Source organism: Marmota marmota, unplaced genomic scaffold, assembly GCF_001458135.2.
Source record: "Marmota marmota marmota unplaced genomic scaffold, marMar, whole genome shotgun sequence".
NCBI classification, from domain to species: Eukaryota; Metazoa; Chordata; class Mammalia; order Rodentia; family Sciuridae; genus Marmota; species Marmota marmota.
In genome coordinates this window covers 44,327,351-44,349,166 of record NW_026000026.1, presented here as the reverse complement: position 1 = coordinate 44,349,166, position 21,816 = coordinate 44,327,351, and the positions used below count along the sequence as shown (strand labels likewise).

General features: G+C 37.9%; 1 protein-coding gene across 3 annotated transcripts in view; it reads right to left on the bottom strand.

Annotated features, from left to right (window-relative positions):
* Cfap61 (cilia and flagella associated protein 61) overlaps positions 1–21,816 on the bottom strand; it is a 257,942-nt gene that overhangs the window by 146,066 nt on the left and 90,060 nt on the right. For all 3 annotated transcript variants that reach the window (XM_015476914.2, XM_048811377.1, XM_048811378.1), the window contains 3 exons: positions 18,592–18,669; positions 12,433–12,639; positions 9,554–9,688 (listed from right to left, as the gene is read on the bottom strand). In XM_015476914.2, coding sequence (XP_015332400.1) covers positions 9,554–9,688; positions 12,433–12,639; positions 18,592–18,669 — 420 coding nt within the window. The remainder of the gene's footprint in view (positions 1–9,553; positions 9,689–12,432; positions 12,640–18,591; positions 18,670–21,816) is intronic.

Genomic DNA, 21,816 nt, shown 5'->3' with positions numbered 1-21,816 from the left:
CCAAGACCTCTAAATCACAAGCCCCAAATAAACTTCCTCACTTCTATGCTGTTCTTGTCCAGTCCTTTGGTGACCTGGGAGTCAATGGTCTCAGGTGTCGAAGCTGGAGGACTGCATTGCCTGGATGACAGGAAAGCTGGAAAGTGACTGGGAATCTCTAAAGACATTTCACACTCATGCTATGAAGAGAAGAGTCTGCTGACCCACCAAGCAGGGTTTGTCCTAGGACAGGAGAGGCCGAGAATAGACTTTCTGGCTTCCTAGCCCTGTTTCTCCCTGCCCTGACCCCAATTTCAGAAGGGCTCAAAATACAACAGAACAAGAGGAAGAAACTAATGGGCATAAAAAATAAAATAACACCACTAACTAAATGGAAGAGGCATGGTGAGAAAGAGAGGAGAACCTCCCAGTTCCCCTCGAGCTGTTCCTATACACCGTTAGCTGGCTTCCACCACAGGATGGAGAAGTTTGACCTTTGGATGAAAATTGAGTTTCCATCATTTCAGAAAATGAAATTGGACATTTGATGGAATTAAGATCATATGTTGTGATTTGAAGTGACCCACACAACTTTAATTATCTAAAATTGACCAGAAAAGTCACAGGACTTGCCCACTTCCCATCTGGGTGCAGAAGAAACCCCAGCCACACTGCATGTATTCATAGGACAGAATCAAGTGACTTTGTGATTATTTCAACAAGTCCTGATGGCTTACTATTCACTTGTAGTCCCAAACCTCCCCTTATCTCAGTTTTCTCCCACTGCAAACTGGAGAAACTGATATAAAAACTTGCATGAGAGTGAACAAGATGGTCCCTGAATGTATATAATTCAGACTGCACAAAATAACAAATGTTCTTTCAATGAATATTGGGCACTGCTAGTCAATAGAAAACTGCCGTCACTTTAGAATCCTTAGTAATATGTATATTCATATCATAGTTCAGGGAAAAGGCATCTTTTAAAGCATTATAACCCCATATTTAATTATATACACATGGGTGGGGTTTTTTTTTCAATGAAGATGATTTACAGGTAAAACCAACAAAATATCAACAAAGTTAGTCCACACATAGAAGGACTACAGGTTTTACTGATTTTCTTTATTGTTTTTTTCCCTAAAATTTCTACCTTAAATAAATACATTTTTGGTCAAGACATATTTATTTTTAATCAAGGGGCAAAAGATGTGACTCCCTAGTCAGCATCTGCAGCTCTAATTGGCTCCTTTGTTATTTTACATCCTCAGCTACTTTAAAATACACAAAGCAAAGCCTTACATTGGCACTGCTGTTCCTTTCCTCCCTGAAGGCAGATTCTGGAGCAGCCACTAAGCTTCAAGGCCAGTTCCTGCCCAAACTGGCTAGGAGCTCAGGTCCAACCTGGAGGGGAGCCTTGCTCTGCTGCGGGCCTTTCAGAGCTCTTCAGTAGGTAGTTGATGTGTCCCCGGGCATTTCTGGACCTCCGTGGCATTCATTATCCTGACTCTGCAGGGAACAGAATGCATTCCCCCCCCTCCTACTGGGTTGTGGCAAGAACCCTATCAGCATCCAGGAAAGCCTTAGGATTTTTTTCTTTTTCTGTTGGGAGACTTGGCACCTCTTTTTAAGAACAATCACATCACTAAAGGTGAACTGAAACAAAAGCTACGTTGGTAGCTTAAAAAAAAAACAAACAAAACAGAATGTCCTTCAATTTACTCCTGTGTTTGATGAGCATTTTCTTTGTTGCCTGGTCTCTTCTAAATAAATGTCCGCACAGGACCACAAGAGGCTGATGGGGATAGAGAAAGCAGGAAAGAGAAGAGCAGGGGACAGTTATTGTAGAAAATCCTCTGCATTCAAAAACTGAAGCTATTATTGGTGTTGTGGTCTCAAATGTGTGTATGAAGTTCTCTTGGAGTGGCGGAAAACTCTACCATTGAAACTAAAGAGTCAGGGACCCTGCCCATAGGTGGCCTTAAGTTGACTAGCATTTTACCATTTACTAGCCAGAATGCTAGAATTGATCTAAGAATGACAGAATGTAAAATGGTACATTCCCCTTGGAAAATAGTTTGGCAATTTCTCAAAATATTAAACAGAGAGTTACCATATGGTGCAGCAATTCCACTCTTAGGTATATACACTCAAGAGAAATGAGGCCATACATTCACACAAAAACATGAATATGAATTTTCATAACAATATTATTCATAACAACCAAACACTGGAAACAATTCAAATGTCCATCAACTGGTGAATGGATAAATAAAATGTGGTATCATCCACAAAATAGAATATTTAACAATAAAAAGGATACACACTACAACATGGATGAACTTGGAGAACATGCTAAGTAAAAGAAGCCAGTCACAAACTACCTCAGAATTGCATGAAGTGTCCAGAATAGGTAAATTCAGAGACAGAAAGTAGATGAATGGTTGCCTAAGGCTGAGGATAGGAATCTGGGGGCATAGTATGACTGCTAACGAGCACAGGTTTCTTTTTTGGGTGATTAAAATGTTCTGAAATTAGATAGTGGTGATGCTTGTGAAATTCTGAGAGTATGCTAAAACCCACTAAATTGTGCAACTTAAGGCTGTGGATATAGCTCAGTTGGTAGAGTGCCTGCTTCTCATGCACAAGACCCTGGGTTCAGTCCCCAGCACCACACACACACACACACAAAATTATACAACTTAAATGGGTGAATATGACTTATAGCTTAATAAAGTCATTTTGTATCTTAATAAATAAAGTTTATTTATATCTTAATTAAGGGGACTGTGCTGCAATAATATATAGAAAATGAGGATAAGATGTAGGATTGATTTGTGATAACACTGAAATCAAAGCTCCTTTTTACAATTTCGTCTCTTATCACACCCTGAAGGCCTCATTTTTCACCATTCTGTCACGGTCCAACATCCAGGGCTTATTGATTGTGACCTAGCTCTTATTCTGTCCACCCCTCCAGTCCTACCCACCAAAACCCTCCAGTCACTCATGTGACAGACATTGCTTTGACACTTTATAAGAATACTGGAAAGCCACATACAAAATGGAACTGAATCTTGGAAAGTTTTTAATGTAACCTCCACATGGGAGTCATAACTTCTTTCCTTGTTTTTGAGCAGCTACCACCATGACTTTGAAGGGTTTGTAACAACAGGCTGATAACAGCAAAGAAAGAATTATGAACAGCCTGAATCACTAGTGACCAAAAAGCTGACCCTAGCACACCCACCTGGACCTAGATGTCTTCTCCTTCCCAGCCCAGCCCAGCCAGGGTCAGGCTGGTCCCAGATCAAACCCTAGTGGATGACTCTGCCAGAAGGAGGATCCAAACTACACTGGGTTAAACCCCAGGCCACCTTTTGATTAAGTAGCCGGTGCCAAAGATCTGGGAGATTCAAAAAGGTCAATGACAAGCCATCACCCTTCTTTGTGGTTTGCTTTTCCTGTAATAGTCATAATATCAGTACCGCAGCTTTTTAGATAAGAAATATGTAGTGGTTAATGGTTTGAGTTTGGTCAACCAAGTGCTGGGTCTGAATATCTGTCAACATATTAACCTTTGAACTAGTCATTTACTTGCCCTCCCTGTAAGCCTGTTTTCTTTAGGTGTGCTGAGGATGATAGTCAGCAGTAACTATTTACAAGTGCTGATACGAGAATTACACAAGACAACTTGGGGACCTTTGGCAAGAGTTCAATACACAGTAATAACAATATTAGCTGTTGCTGTTGTTATTGCTAGATTAGCTTTCTAAGAGGGAGGAATTAAGACACCAATAAGAAGAAACCACGGGCTTACATAAGTCATTTTGATATACACATATATGCTACATTCTATATTAAACTAGATAGTGTTCAGAGAATAGGAAGAAATGCCTATACAACCTGTATTGCTTAAAGGAAAAGAAGGAGCTCATGAAGAAATTTATGCAAATTGTAATAAGAATCTCAGAGAAAAGGGTTCACTATAAATAGAAGAAATGCATTTCCCACAAGTAGCATATACATGTAGGAAATGACTGAGATGTGGCTTTAAAAAAACAAACTGAACTCATGAACTCATTTCTAAAAACATTGCCATGGTCACATTAATAATGATCAGTGCATATTTGATATGAAAAATATGGGTTTGCATGTTTAGAAACCTCTCCTAAGGAGATGCTGAAGAGCTGATTTTTAAAAACACACCACACACACACACACACACACACACACACTAATCAGGTACACAAACCAAGGGAAATCTAACTACAGCAGTGAAAGTTACCAAGTTTAAGGAAGGGGTTGGGAAATAAGCTGAGGAAAATTTAGCAGGTGCTGGAAGAATAATGCAATTTCCTAGGGCAGCAGATGCACAAGTGAAACAGTATCCAGTAACAGTCCATCAGATGGTAATTATAGCTGGACTGGGGAAGAACAGCCCAGATGAAAAGGGGCAATTCAAAGGGTAACTAAATGCCAGTGAGTGACATCTTTCTGAGAGATCACATACCAGGAAAGGGAGGGCCAGCATTTAGCTCTGAAAGGGGGTGGGGTTAAATAAACTGTCATTCTTCTTTACAGAAGGACAAAGGAGAAATGTGGAAAAACCAAATGGAGACCGCCAAAGAATTCACGAGAGGGGATCTCAACAGACCACTACTAATAACTGATCAGAAAGAAATAACAGTGTTGATCGCTCTAAAAACTCTGGAAGTATGATTTTTCTTAGGAGAGAGAGTGAGAACGAGAGAAAGAGAGAATAGTTCAAATCATAGTTCCATGAGCACTTTTATAAGCCCATATAGAAAACTAAAGTGATTGCAGTGGATGATGAGGAACTTCTGTTGATAATGAAGCACGGGTAGCCTCTGTTTAAGTTCAAAGAAAAAATTTTGGAGTTTAATATAATAATTCATAGCTATTTAAACAACCACTAGAAGGGAAGCAGTCCCAGGGACAAAAGTCACAAAGGCATTCCCTTCTGGGTAACTCTACTTACTCGAATTTAATCACAATGTGATTATTTCTCCTGACTCCAGGATCTTGTTCCCCCGAGGTCAGTGCAAACCCTCTTCCCTCCCCCATTAATTCTGAGAGTCGACTGGAAGCTTCTCAAGGGCAGGGATGGTGTCTCAGTCAACTCTGAATCCCTGCAGAAGGCAAGCAGGAAATAATACGCTTATACACAGAACCATCCCCAAAGTAAGAATGGGGAAACTTGCTCTGCAGTCTTTAATTAGTAATGGCCACACAATTAATATAGCCATATTTTGAGAGTTGTTCTCTGATAGTACTTATTCAGGTGAGCCACAATTAATTTCATAAGAAATGTCCATGATAACAGTGGAATTTTACTCAGCCATAAAGAAGAAAGAAATTATGGCATTTGCTGATAAATGGATGGAAATGGAGAAGATCATGCTAAGTGAAATAAGCCTGACTCAGAAAAGTCAAGGGCCGAATGCTTTCTCTCATATGCAGAAGTTAGACCAAAAAAAGGAGAAAATAGAAGGGGTGTCCTATGAAAATAGAGGGATATCAGTGGAATAGAAGAAAGGGATAGAAGAGGAAGGAGAAGAGATGTGGCAAAGGAGGAACTGCAGAATGAAATTGGCCAAATTATGCTATGTGCATGTATGAATATACCACCTTTAAGTATATCTATAAATTAACATTATTAATTATTAATTAAACAATAAATATAAGGAAGACCAGTAGAGTAGAGGAAGGGAAATAGGGAAAGTGAGGAGAGCTGGAGAAACTGCTGGGGGCTGAAATGCAGCAAATTATATTCCATCCATGTATAATTATGTTAAAAGGAACCCCACTATTATCTATAACTAAAATGCACTACCAATAAAAATAGTCAAAATAGGAAATTCAACCACAAATTTTTTTTCATGATAATAACTTTCAGAATGTAAATACACAAACCAAGCTAGCTCATTCACAATAAGAGGAGGATCTTTTTCAGGGCCATAATATGAATGATGATCTTAATTAGAAAAAAGTCCTCTCTCCTAGCCATGAATCCATACTGGTGGACCATGAAGATATTACTACAAATCCTAGGGGCCGACTTCCTCAATGCATGTTGAGTGGCATTTGCATTTTTGGGGTTCTTACTTATGACCTGCTAGAGGGTCATAAAAATAGGTCATAAAAATGGAAACAATAGGGAAGGTGGTGTGGCAGGGACACCTATCATCCAAACCAGGCAGAAGCTATGAGGGCCTCAGGGTGGGGAGGAAGGGCATGCTGCCCTGCCATGCAGTGATGAATTTCAATCACCGCTACCTTATGCCAGATTCAAATTGGCAACCCACTGAGATGAAACACTTTCTATCCCATTACTCATGCCTGGAGTGATCTGTTCCCTTGAAGACTGGCTTCCTAGGTGAAAGCAAGGGAATGGATGGTCACTCTGGGATGCCTTAAATAGGATAAAAGGTATGAAAGGTGAGTGGCCAGAGAGAAATGATAGTGATATGGAAAAGGAGCTGATGGTCCCATATAAATCTCAATGCATGGGATGGGAAAGGGTGGGACACTTAAAGGAAAAGGGAACTCAGTTAGTAATGGCAACCTCACCCACTTCAACTCCTACAATACTTTTGCTCTGCTAACAAAATAACATATTTAGGACTATATAGTAATCTTTCCTAAAAACTTGTATTTGGTTCAACTTATCTCATGAAATCACTCCAAATCATTAAAGCCATTTAAAATTTTAAAAAGAAACAAATCAAACAATACAACTTAACTTTTGAACATTCAGATCCATCCCACATGGATTCTGGTACTAATAATCCTCTGAATAGAGCTTTTAAGACTCCAAAATTATTACTAAATCCTTTTTTTTGAGTTTTGGTTTTTTTTAGGGTCTTGTGCATCTGGGAGATAAGTGGTCTAACTCTAAGCTACATCCTAGCCCTAATACTATCCATTTTATTTTGTAAGCCTTTTTGTTTGTTTTGTTTTTGCAGAGTAGGGCATCATACCCAAGGTCTCATGCATGCTAAGCATGCACTCTACCACCAAGCAAAAACTCCCTTGCTAAATCTTAATCTTTACTAAAACCTTATCTCAAGATTGAATATAACAAGTAACAGCAAAAAGTTAGAATTTACCAATAAATAAAATCAACAGCACAATTCAGTAAGTAAACATCAGTATTCTCATTTTCCTACCCATCCCTTAGATAGTTGTCTTCCTGGATCCCAGATTCAACAATGCATCTCTTAAGATATGCCAGGGCTCTGAGAAGAACAGCATACTGAGATGACCAAGGAAAAGGTTATTAAAGATAAGCAATCCTTTCAAATCTTAACAATATGAGAAGCAATGATAGGATCATTTTTAATAAAACAAATGTTTTCTCTGCTCTTGTCCTTACCTGGAGCTCCAGCTCCACTCAAAGTGGCCCAACTCTGGAAATTCCTAGGGGCAGTGGGAAGGAGCAGGAAGGAGCTCCGGCATGTTCAGAAAAGCATACTCTTGCTCCATGCCACCACTCTGTACATCTCTCCTCCAGCTCCAGGACCAACCCCCCATGCCTCCAGAGGGCTGGCTTTATGGCACCGGCTATGGCAACATTAATGCATGGCCCATTCCTCTGGTCTTCCATGCTTGAAGGTATCTCAGCAATGGCTGCAAAAGGACAGCATCTCTCATCTTTACCTTGATATGATACCGAAGTTGCAAAGCAGTATGCTTGGTAAATCCATGTACTTTTTATTCCCAGCCCCTTCTCCTGGGATTGGCATGACTCCATAGAAGCTGTATTTTAGTGAGAGATACAGCATGTAGATACCCTCTCTGATCCCAAGGCATAGTCTGTGCATTAAACTTGTGGGTGGTTTCCCAAGGAGTCCATTCCCAGGATGTTCACATGTAACCAGATCACCTGGTCCTCCAGGTGGACTGGTGCATATCTCATCTCTATAGTGCAGTGGACCCTACTACAAAGAATATGTCTGACCTATGAATGAAATGATAGATATCTAGGATTTGCTCCAAAATGATATAGGAGGAAGGGCTAGTGGGTGAGTAGAAAGAAGATCCAAAATTGACCAAGAATGTAAAATCATTGCTGCTGGGTGTTGAGTTTTGTGCTACTCAAGGTGTGGTCTGGGACATATGTGCCTATGCTCTGTGACTGGTCTTTGAAGATATATGTATAGAGATTGAAAGGAACATTCAGAAGCCTTTATAGCCAGTTGACAGAATAATTCTGTGTCTGTAAAATCTAATATAAAATAATTGGACTTGAATTTTTGTCTGCCTTTGCTTTTTAAACTCATTTTTCCAAGAATTTACTTTTTACAAAACTATCAATCTATGAGGATTGTACACTTAAAAAGAAAGAAAGAAAGAAAAGTAAGGAAAGAAAGAAGATGCCTTATTATGAAAATATTGAGAAGCCTTGCTTTATATGATTCTCTTTATCTCTGTATCTGCTTGTCTTTTTCCATAATAAAATGTTAGAAGAAAAAAAGACTTGTTATTTGTTTTCAGTCTCAAATTAAAATTTTACAATTCATCAGAATATAAATGAATTGATTTTATTTTACAAATACCAAGATAAATACAGACTTGACAACCTCAGTTACCCAAAAAGGCCGCTTCCTGGTGGCCCCCTCCCTCAGGGTAGTCACACGGGGTGGGGTAGGGGGCAGGAAAGATAGTGGAACCATGAGCTTACTGCAGCACAGGGCACCACAGCCCTGATGAGTAACTTGTGGCTTAACATTTGGAATATTTAAACTTTCACTTTTACTTTTTCCTCTCTGACAAAAGACACATCTTAGCCCACAAAGGGATGTGTGTGTGTGTGTGTGTGTGTGTGTGTGTGTAGATATGTATGAAAATTACAAGCCTACGTGTCTGTCAACTTGACACAATTATGCTTTCTAGTTAAGTAACTGAAAATAGCTGTATGTAGGTGTACAAGTACATTTCCATTTAAAAATGGCATCTAGTCTCTTTTTCTATTCTGGTCATAACACCATCATCCCAGGGCCATTCATTTTAAGGTCAAAAACTCCTGTGACCCCAGGGCAGCTAATATGTTCCTGTTAATCATCCTGATTCCCCACAGAGGAGTTTAGGGGGAAAAAAAATTAACAGCTTAAGACTCAAACGTCTTGAATGCAGCCAGCTCTGTTTTCTCCATCAGCTTTGTCCTAACAGTAAAAGACCCACTTAATGCCTTGAAAGCAAAACATCGATTGGAAGGAGGAATCCACTTTTGAGGAAGGGGAAAGAAAATGAAAATATGCTGGGAGGGTGATGGTAGGCCATTTGTCCTGGGACATGGCAGCACGTGGGGTGTCCCTGCTGTGTCCCCCCTGTGGGATCATGTGGCTACTGTTTCAGGCTTACCATGAAATAACCACTTGAGGGGAAAGGCTGCAGGGAGCCTTTGCAGGGCGCAGCCTGTAAGGGTATGAGCGCCAGGTTCCCTGTAATTAAGAAGCAGCCTGCTCCCGCGAAGACAGTGCTGCCACCCCATCTGCCAAGCCCGCGGGAGCTGGCACCGAGCCTCCCTGCCTGCTGCCCTGCTACCCACCGGATCCTTGGAGACCGCCTTTGATGGAGCGTTTATGCCAAGCTTTTCCAGAGGATAGACAATCTGTCGTCGTGGTCGCACGGGAACCAAGTAATGAAGGGCAGATGTCAGGGAGTGGGCGTAGGGGTTCTGGAACTGAAAGACAGCAATCTATATTTTAGGGGAGAGAATGTCAGAGAGGCGCAGCACAGATGTCTGCGTGCAGCTTTACAAATACAAAACTCTTAACTCGGCCAAGTCGGAGAGGGGGAAAAAAATCAGCAAATAAACAAACATACTCTTCGAGCAGAGGAATGAATTGTAGATAATGCCTGACACTAATGAAGATAATTACGAGAGTAATTACATTACTATCTCTGTGGGAATGACAGATAAACAAGTGGTTTGGTTTATGGGATTTTTCAGTACAAGTATTTTCCCCAGGAGGATGCTCTTCTCCATAGTGATCATGAATCAGCTTGATTTGACCCCATTAAGTTGTGTTATCTGCGTCCTGTTAACCTTTGTGTGTTTGGCACAAGCTGCTTTAAGAAGACACATAGATAAAAATGCCATTGCAGAGTGACTGAACAAAAAAATGTGAAAATCCTCCTGTTATGGAACTGAGAGACAGTCCCAGACACTTTAGCTGGACCCTTGTGGATAAAACGAGTGTTAGAACAAAAAGATAAAACTGCAAAGTGGGGTAGTGTGGGGGAGGTAGATCATATTATGCTTCAGATTTATGTTTGTTGGAATGGACTATGATAAATCATGTTTTAGGACAATGCTTTAAATATTAATTTTCTCTAGTTTTTAAAAATTGGCAGAGAAAGCTGAATATGGTGATTTCTATTTTTCTTACATGTATAAATTCTCAGAAATTTGGTAAAACTAACACAGGATATAGTAACCATTTAAACCTCAAGAGTCAAACTATGAAGCCAAAACTTTTAATGATACACGTACTGAATTTAAATGAGAAAGACAAAAAAAAAGTAAAACTGAACTGTTGCTATATCTTAATAAATAAGATGATTTATGAATCACTTATTTACAGTTCTAACATAACCCTGGTATTTTTAAGCGCTTCCACAGGGAATTCTAAAATCCTTCACCAACGAATCTCATACCTTGACTTTACAAACTGAAAAACAGAAACCCAGGAATCTGTAGCCAGAACTCTACTTTTTGTGCCAATGAATTTCTCTCAATGCATGCCCATGCAGGGAGTACAAAGAAATATAATTCAAGCCAAAAAAAACTCATATTTACTACAGTCAACCAGAGATTTACAGCAGAATTTAGGAATTCTTACCCAAATTGTTTAGAATTGCTGCTTACACTTGTTTCAAATGTATATGCATAACTGGAAATGCAAACTGAGAGGAAATCTGTTTCCAAATGTGTTTCCATAGCCTATATGATAGTGCCTAACATATCCCTAACTCTACACCATTGTGGTAAATAAACATTCAATGAAATGCTCAAGACATTATTTTTATTATGGATGCAAATGGGCTTTCTCCAACCCAGCATATCCGGGCAATATTATGAACAAAAACCAAGAATTTAATATCACATCCTGAAGGTCACACAATTGGCTTTTGGCCAAGTGTAAAGTGAAAGAAAATTGTGCAGGAATAGGATTTTCCAGTAAGACTGTTACCTTCCCATTTCATTAAGTTCAAATCTAGGGTGATCATATTGCTATCTGGCTGCATTTTGATAGAAAAAAAAATCTCTGGAGCAGGGTCTACATCTCCCTAAAAGTATTTTCCATGTTTCTTCTTCTTTCTTTCCCATTCTCTTTACACTTCTCCAACAGGCTTTTGTTCATAAGGTACACTGGCATAATTATTGTGTGCATGCCCTAATACACCCTAGATTGTTAATAAAATGTTTGATAAATAAGATCAATCTTAAAATCCATTGAGTCTTCTGTGGGAACTAAGAAATGTGACAATGTCAAAGATTCCAGGCAGAACCCAAGAAAGATTGAGGTCATGAATGGAATCTGATGGAATAACTTCTAACCAGTCTAGTATTGAAGCCTATCACCTCTCCAGTCCTCATGGAGAAGACAAATGCTTCCAGTGATTAAGGGACTGGCTTTCAGGGCAACAACCCCTTGGGAATCCAGATTGAATGGGCACTTGCCTGTGGAACAATCAGGACACCTAACATGAGGGAGGGAAGGAGGGAGGAGGGAAGAAGTGTGTGTGTGTGTGTGTGTGTGTGTGTGTGGCTTCAAGGCACTGGAGATACAACCTTGAAGAAAGCAAACACTCCTACCTTTATGGTAAGATGTACTGAAATGTGCAGGAAATGTGTACGGAAATAGAATAGGTTTATTTTTAGTGCACACACATCCATTATTATTCTACATAATTATTACATGGAGTTATATGAGTGTTTACTACATAATGTTTACGATAGGATCATACATCTCCACTTTTTATCCATTACTTTTATGGAGTGGATATAGAATCTACTTGGAATGCTGGTGTATAGCACACCAATCTTATAGAATAGAAGTAATTTATTCTATTTATTTACTTGAAGAAACACAATAGGATTATTTTGGCATTGCTCCATAAGACATAATTTGATTTTCACGTCTCAGAGTATTTTTGCATAGTTTTTAGTCTCTGTTTTGTCAACATAGAAATGCTAACAAATTGTTCTACTATTAATATTGGTTGCTATTGTCTCAGAACTTGAAAGCTTTCTGGATATTCACTGTAGTGTAAGAAAAGGGCCAAACTCAATGTGGTCACTGGAAATTCATATCCATGTCAAAACCCATCAAGAGAGGAATGAATGAGATAAGGGTACAGAATAGGAATGACACTGTGAATGCTGATCTGCTGGGAAAGGGAATAACAAAAACTCCTTACCTTGCCTTTCCTGGGTTGTGGGTAAATAGGGTAGTAGAGACAGGACTTATAGCTTAAGCGAAGGATCTCCTTCAGAAAAAACTTGGTGTAGTGCCGGAAAATAGGGTTCAGGGCAAAGTGATACAAGTGACCATGTTCTTCCTGCTGATGGTGGCTGAAGTAGATGAAATCTTCAATATTGTAATGGGACCGTATGTACTCTACATCCTAAAGAAGAGGCAGAGAAAGTGTGTTTTAAACAAATAGCATACATGTTATGATAAATATCCATTAAAAATTATTCTAGGGTGGCTGGGGTGAGGCTCAGCGGTAAAGTGCTTGCCTCCCATGTGTGAGACATTGGGTTCGATCCTCAGCACCACATAAAAGTAAATAAACAAAATAAAAATATTGAGTCCATGTAAAACTAAAAAATATTTTTTAAAAAAATTACTGTAGTGTCTTTTCCTCCCATTTTTTTAAACCACCTTGTCTTCATGAAGTATTTTTTTTTTTACATTAAAAGCATGTGGAGGGCTGGGGCTGGGACTCAGTGGTAGAGTGCTTGCCTAGCACATGCGAGGCGCTGGATTGGATCCTCAGCACCACATAAAAATAAAGATATTGTAAAAGTAAAGATATTGTGTCCAACTACAACTAAAAAATATTTTTAAAAAAGCATTATGCTATTGTGCATGTATCACAATGCATTCCAGTTTTATAAATAACTATAATTCACCAATCATAAATAAATAAATAGATAGACAACAGAGTAGAGGAAGATAATTAGAGAAGCAAGAAGGGAAGAGAGAGAGAGGAAGTAGGGATTGAAAATGGAGAAAACTACATTATATGCGTTTATGGATATGTTAGAACAAACCCCACTATTATGTATAACTATAATGCACTAAAAAGTTTTTTAAAAATTTAAAGTAATGTTTCCTGAAAGTTGTTTGTTTTGATGACTTGTTTGGGGGGGGTACACAGCTTTGGAGTTCATTCATTATACCCACGGTTGACATTAAGTGGAGAGCACTGAGCCTGCGTCTGGCAGGACAGCAGCCCTTAACCCTGCTGAACACCACGAGTGCAAGCTGGTTAGCACAAGAGACTGAGCATGTGAGTTATTCTGGACTCAGACAAACAGACCCACTGGCATTCCTGGATGTCACTATTCGCCTGTTATAGTGGAAACATGCCATCTCAAAGTCACATACTTTAACTGGTACAAGTAGCTGGGCTGAGTGTGTGGGCTTTCCTAACTTTCTATGTCTCATGTATAATAATTTTATTTAACAGAAAGTAATTTAAAGGATTCATGAGTGTTCATATGGAAAATGAAATATTGGGCACGTTGCTTCTGTTTCTAGGAGATGGGTTCTGGGGCACACACTGCATTTCCCTATATTGCATTGGGAACTAGGGGCTTATCTGTGCTAGTTGTGCACTGGGTCAACCCATTTTGCTTCACCTCCCAGATGTGTACTGTTGGGAGCATGGAGTGAAGGGGAGCAATCCAAAGCAAATATGACTCTCTCTGATGACAGGAGACTTAATTCTTGACAAATAAGTCCTACAAAACCTACTGAATGCAAAATCAAACATAGTCAATACACCTGAAATGTAGGAAAGAAACAAATTAAATGCAGGTTGAAAAACTGTGAGTTAGATTTCCTTATTTTCCCTAGGAAAATTGTTTTAAGAAACATATTTTCAAGAAGAGAAATTGGAGAATGCAAGAAACTCGATTTATTCTGTGATCATCAAGGCTGGTTATTAGCAATTTCATGAAAACTGTCAATACTGTAGCAAAAGCTTCTTCAAGGTCCTTTGACTTTCTGTTCCTGCCACAAAGCACAGAAGAAACGGGGCTTGGGGTAACCAGGCCAGTGGTGGACCTGAGGGCAATTCTGGCAACCTTTCAATCTGCATTGACTCTGTATCAGCCTTTATACCATAAGAACTTTCTTTAATTACCAAAGAGACATCCCTCATTATAAAATAAAAAAGAGTAATAAGTGTAAGGCTGAGAAATCATTGAAAAGTAAAAAAAGCAAAGAGCCAACAAAAAAAGTTATTAGCTCAAAACAGCAGATGGGCAATGTGTAATTTTACTTCCATCCCAAATCCCTTAAAAATAACAAGATTTATTTTTAAAATAATTGGGGTTTAGTGGAGGGGGGCAAAAATGTAAAAATGGGAGGAAACTCTACTACTAGGTTAAATCTTCCTCTCTTGGGCACTTTGGGGTCCCTGCCTACCTGCTGGTACTATCTTCAAGCACACAAGAGGAGGCCAGACAATGGTCATCTCCCTCCCAGTTAGACAAAGGGGGACAGGAGACAAGCAATAGAGAAACACATAAACACAACTGCCAACCATGCACATGCCAGCCAACCGCCCATACTGACAATTTAATTTGTCATTCATGACACAGACAGACTTTTGAGGAAAAATGACTGAAGCAAAAAACAGAATGGAGAAGCATACGACCTGCTGCAGAGGAAACAGATTGATCAGAGAACAGAGGAGGTTTTTTTAATTCTACATAATGTCTTCAGAGATACCCAAAAGGATCTTGCATGTAACAAAACAAACAAGTTGATACCAAAAAGAAACCATTAGAAAACAGGGAAGAGACATGAAAGTTAAATATATGAATTCTGGAATACAAATTCCATCAGAAGACCTGGATAACAGAATAAACATGACTGAAGACTCAATTAGGAATTAAGAAGACAAAAATCAAAGAAAATTCTTAAAATAATGAGTAACAACTACAAGATTATCTATCATATGTATTATCTATATAACATATATGTTAAAAGACATTGAAGAATCAATTCAAAAGATTCGATATCTACCTAAAGAGCAACTTAAGAAGAGGAGGAATAACTAATGAAATAACAACAACAAAAAATTTTCCTGAAAGAGGCATAGATACTTCTTCATAAAATTTCAGAATTTCTGGTATAAAAAGAAAATCTAATTCTCAAAGAGATTAAACACATTATTTACAAAAGATCAAGAATTCAGTCACCATTAGGCTATATTTTATCAATGATACTGGATACTGAAAAATAATGAGAGTTTAATGATGACAAATAACTTGAATAATAACTTTAAATAGCCAAATGAGTATTTTAGCATGAAGAAAAAAATGAAAACTTCTCGCATATGTATAGAGTAGGAGACCTTACTACCTTTTTAAGAGAATAACTCAAAGATACATTTAATCAAAAAGAGAAATGAATGCAAGAAAAGGGATACTATATAGTACATATTACAGTTTGGATCTGGACAGTTCCCCAAAGGCTCATGTATTAAAAGCTTGGTTCCTAGCTCACAATTGGGGCAGGAAATTTTAGGAGGTGGGATCTAATTAGAGGAAGAGGTCACTCGGGGTGTCCCTTAAGGTTATATTATGTCCCCAGCCACTTCCTTGTGTCTTCTCTTTCTCTCATTCTTTCTCTCCTCCACCCATCTTCTTCTTGACTGCCATTAGGTGAGAAGCTCTGTTCCACTACACATTCCCACACCCTGTGATGTTCTGTCTTACCACAGGCCCAGAAATGATAGAGCCAAGTGACCATGAACTGAAATCTCCTTTAAATTGACCTGCTGAGGTATTTTGTCACAGCAATGGGAAACTGACCAAGCCACATATATATCTAGGGATGGGGATGTAGTTTGGTAGTAGAGTTCTTGCCTAGCACATGCTAGGCCCTGGGTTTGATCCCCAGAACCACAGCGGGGGCTGGGGGGAGTCAAAGCCATAAGAATATCTCAAAAAATACCAAACACCCATTTGATAAAATTCAATATATGTTTATAATAAAAACCTTTAACACACTGAAGATATAAGAAAGCTTATTTAATTTGATATCTCCAAGACATCTGTAGCAAATGTTCTAAATGGAGGAAAATATGAAATAATCCCATTACAATAAAACAACACAAAAATAGCTACTGTTTTTAAGGTTGGCTGAGTCATATGCTAAAATTGCAAAAAGAAATATGATATATATTATAAGGAAAGTCAAAGATGGCCAATGTGATAGTATCTCCTATCCTATATGTGTTTTCTACAAAGTGCCATTGCCACACCCCCATCAAGGAGTGGAATCCACTCCATCCTTGAATCTGAGCATGCCCTCTAACTCCTTAAACCAATGAAATAATTTGAAGGTGATGCTATGCCTGGAAAGAAAATAAATTGCAATACTTTGAGAACTAGTAAGAGACTTCAGAAAGGTGATTAGATATGAGACCAAAATACAAAAATTAGTAGTTTTACGGTATATTAAAATAAGTAATTGGAAAATGCAGTAAGAAAAAGTGCTTATTTATAACACCAAGAAAAAAATCATGAAATACATGTAAGTAAATCATAAATGTCCAAGACTGTACGAGGGCAGGGTCTCAGCTGGAAACAGATGGCACATTCAAATTAGGATAATTAAAGGTGGTTTTAACAGAGGAAATATTTATGAGGATGGGGCAGGGTGTAGGGAAATTAGTAGGAATGGTGCGGCAGCAACTGCAAGCTCTTAATAGCCTAAGTGAGTGGCAGACTAGGAGGATACGTTACAGGAATCCACAAAGAGAACATCCTGGAGAAGAGGCCACCTTGATAAGGCCAGGAGATTCAGTGGACATATCAGCCAGTTGTCAGCATCCCAAGCTCACTGTCCTCACCTCCTCTGGTCAAGGCCTTCCATTGGCCAAATGCACATGGAAGCCAAAGAGCATAGGCATTATGATGCTGCGCATTCAGTTTGGCCTCCAGGGAAGGAACAGGGTGGAAAAGGGTGGAGAGTTGGCCTGCACAGTAAACAAAATATCTGGCTGTATTGGTTCATTTTCCATTGTTATAACAAAACACCTGACTATGGGTGCTTTATTCATTCATTCATTCATTTATTGGTACTGGGGATTGAACTGGGGCCACTTTAGAGCTGAACTACATCAAATTGGGGTACTTCACAGTACTGTTTATTTAGCTCACAGTTTTGGAGACTTAAAGTCCAAGACCAGATGGCTCCATTGATTCAGATGATAGTAAGGGCTTCAGCGCCAATGATATAGTGGCATGAGTGTGTGCAAGAAGAAGGGAGGCATTCACATTAAATAAGTAAAAATAAAACAAGAACTGAAAGACAACAAGGGGAGAGAAAAGGCCAGTCTCAGTGATTTTTTTTTTAAATCAACTCTCTCTTAAGAAAACTGATGTCCCCTCAAAACTACTTAATCCTTTCTGAGGGCAGCTTCCTCAATGACCTATCAATCTCCCACTAGCCCCGCCTCTTAGAGGTCTTAACCACATCTTAACATTGTCATGCTGGGACAAGCTTCCAACAAACGAACCATATCAAAACCATAACACTGGCACAAAACCATGCACACAGAAAGTAATAAAACTTTTCCGAAGAACCCAGAGTCAAACAGGAAGACATGTTCTCAGGTAAGTCTAGTATTTTAACAATGTTGATTCTTCCTAAATTGTTCTATAAAATCCAAATAGGCACAGAAAAAATCATAATAGGTACTAGAAGGTTTATCTGGGAGAGTATGAAATATCCAAGAAAAACCAAGAACATTTAGAGAAAGAAGGCAAACAAAAGAAGACTCTTCTACCAGAACTCAAAGTACATGATAATGTAATTAGGCATCAACTAACAAATCCATCCTTAGAATGGAGCTTAAAAATTGACACAAGTACATAGAAATTTAATAAATGTAAAGGCAGCATTTAAAATCAGTATGGAAAGAATGAAACACTTATTAATGATATTTTGGAGTAACCGTCCATTGGGGAAAATATAAAGTACATGTAATTAAATACAAAGAAGAATGCTGAAAGGATAAATGAATACCTAGTACACTAGCAATCTTTTGGAGATTTTTTGGGATTTTTTCATGTGTGTGGGAGGTTATTTGAGTTTTTAGAATTAGAATGTTTTCATATATTTTTTGTAATATTCCAAAAATCTTGAATTAAAAAAAAGGAGAATTAAAAAACTACCAAGTAGAATATAAATTGATGATGATTAGATACTTTAGGAAAGGGAAGCAGTCACATTAAATAAGTAAAGATAAAACTTAAACTGTAGCATTGTGTGCTAATTCATGAAATAAAGAATCATGATTAAGGAAATCAATAGCCATTTCACAAGTTACCATTTCATTTCTGATCACTGCAATACCAACTATTTGTTCAGCAACTTCAGCAACAAATGCCTGCATTGGTGTTCCATCCTGAAAAGATAAATATGCATTTGAAGACCATTAAAAGTATTAGTGTCAAAGTTTCTGTGAGTATTAAATTGTGAGTCCATGATCATGAACCCACAAGCCATGAGTACATAATAATGACAGACAGACCCAATACCTAACAACATTTACTTTGGGATGGTATCAAGGTAAATGCCCTCCCTGTGTTCATTTCATCCTCACCTCAATTCTTTGTATTATTATTAATCTATTTATTTATGAGAAAATGGGCTTGTCAGACTGTTACAAGATCTCCATCTCACAAGGAATAAATCTATGATCAAACTCCATTCCTTTCTACTCACAATTTACTCTACATCAATGGATCCCAAATGTTATGATCCTAGAACCCCTACACACCAAGGACTCTTGAAGAGCTTTGGTTTAAATATATAATATCTATCACCATTTTATGTATTAGAATACTGAGAAAAGCCAGGTGTGGTGGCACACATCTGTAGTCTCAGTGGCTCAAGAGGCTGAGACAGGAGGATCCAGAGTTCAAAGCCAGCTTCAGCAAAAGCAAGGTGCTAAGCAACTCAGTGAGACAAGGTCTCTAAATAAAATACAAAATAGGGCTGGAAATGTGGTTGCATGCCCCTAAGTTCAATCCCTGCTATCCCCCCAAAAAAAGAACAATTTGAATTTATTAATTTTTTTCAATTTAATGAGTAAAATAAAATTTAAACTTTATTTTTAATTGAAAATTGACAGCATATTGCATATTTAATTGAATGTATTTTTAATTAAAAATTATACATTCCAAAACAAAAATATTCAAAAGAATTGAACCATTTTCTATTTTTGCAAATTTCTTTAATGTTTGGCTTAATAAAAGACAGCTAGATTGTCATGTTTGCTCCTGCAGTCAATCAGTTGCAATATGTTGTTTTAGTTGAAATACAGAACATAAATTTGCCTTCACCAAGATATGTAGTTGGAAAAGAAAGAAGTATTTAGGTAATTTTTCAGATAATTATGGATATTCTTTGATACTCCACCAAAACTTAACAAGTGTAGTGTCTTAGAGATTAGTTCCAATGTAGTATCTGAAATCATATCAATGAACATTGTATACACTTCTATGTTAAAATTCATTGGTCTTTTGCACTTTGAATAACTCTTACTCATGCATGTTTCTGCAACATCATTCATTGTTTATCTGGAAACTATTGGTTCACCAAGCTATGAAGATTTTCCAAATCTTGAGTCATTGAATTAAAAACAAACATCAAAACATCACATTCATTAACATCATCATTAGTTTCATCAGAAAAAGTATTATAAGTATTGTTAAACTGTCAAACTCACAAATGGCAGATACTGGTTTCCCTAAATTGTATAGTCTTTTTTCTTAATTGTATTCTATCACAGGGTGCAAATGCTGTCAGTTGTTGTCTTGGTGTAACAAGCTTATCTCATTCATTTTTAAGAAAATGTCTGCCAACTACTTGCATCCAAAATCCTGTATTTTGTCTGCCAGTTTTTCTTTCACGTAAAAATGGTGTTCCATGAAAATGGCAATTGGGGGGCTAGGGTTGTGGTTCAGCAGTAGAGTGCTGGTTTAGCACCTGTGAGGCACTGGGTTTGATCCTCAGCACCACATTAAATAAATAAATAAATAAATAAATAAATAAATAAATAAATAAATAAATAAATGAAATATAGGTATTGTGTCCAACTGAAACTAAAAAAAAAAAAATTTACAAAAATGGCAGTTGGTTCAACATGCAATTCAAACAACCGCAGAAGTGCTTTTTCTTGAAACAACCTACATGCTTCAGGATACAATAGACACTCTTCATGCATATTTCTCATTTTGTCACAAAGAATACCCAAAACACATGGACTCAAAGGCTGAGATTCAATATAATTAGCAATGTTACTGCCTAATCAAGTATATTCTTTAGTGAAACTGGATCCTTCTTTTTTTAAATTGAAATGGCAACTGAGATAATTATAGATTTACATATAGTTTTAAGACATAATATAGAAATTCCTTGTATACATTGCCCTGTATCCCCTGATGATAACATTTTGCAAAACTACAATAAGACAAGCAGGAGATGACATTGATTCAAGTGTGTGTTTGTATGTGTATTGAGTTCTACATAATTTTATTACCTACATAGGTTTGTGTATTTATCACAACCATGGTATTGAATAGTCCCAATACCACAAAAATCCCTTTGGTTTCCCTTTCATAGCTATACTTATCTCCCCCTACCTTTCCCCTGCCCTTAACTCTGGCAACAAATAATCTGTCCTCCGTTTCTAAAATTTTATCATTTCAAATGTCACACAAATGGAATCATACAGTACATAATCTTTAGGCATTGGTGCTTTATTTCCCCACTCAGAAAAATACTCTGGAGATATATCAAAGCTATAACATGGATTAGCAGTTCATTCCTTTTGTTACTGTGTAGTGTCCCATGGTGTGAATGTGATATAGTTTTTTTTAACCATGCATCTGTTGAAGAACATCTGGGGTAATTCCAGCTGCTGTGGACATTTATGTACAAGTCCTCATTTCTCTGGAACAAATGCCCAGGAGTACAATTGCTGGGTCATATAATAATTGTATTTGTTTGTTTTTAAGAAAACACAACATGTTTCACAAAGTGGCTGCACCACTTAGCAATTCCACATGAGTGGTCCAATTTCTCTATATCCTCACCAACATTTAATGGTGTCACTATATTTTGCTTTAGCCATTTTGACAGGCATGCAGTAATATTCCTTAGTGGGTTTCCTTTTCTGTTGAAAGCAGGTCAGGGAGATGAAGAATTCCATGACTAATAGGACATTTGGTGTCACTGCCTTGATTCCTGGTAAGGTGCCAACTGTTTTATCCACTATATCACTTTTGAATAGTTAGTACAAATGCCAATAAAGTGGAAAAGGAACATAATTTAATTCTCTTATTATGAAAATAGCTTTTATCTCATAGAACCACTGAACTTTTATGACTTGGAAATCACCACTCCTCCCAAAACCAAGGTTCCTGGGACCATATTTTGGGAAGAAGGATGCAAAATCATACTCTTGACAGGGGCTAAGAAGGAAGGAGCAACAAATGAAACAAAAAGACCAAGGCAAACCAAAGCAAAAAAAAAAAAAAAATAAAGG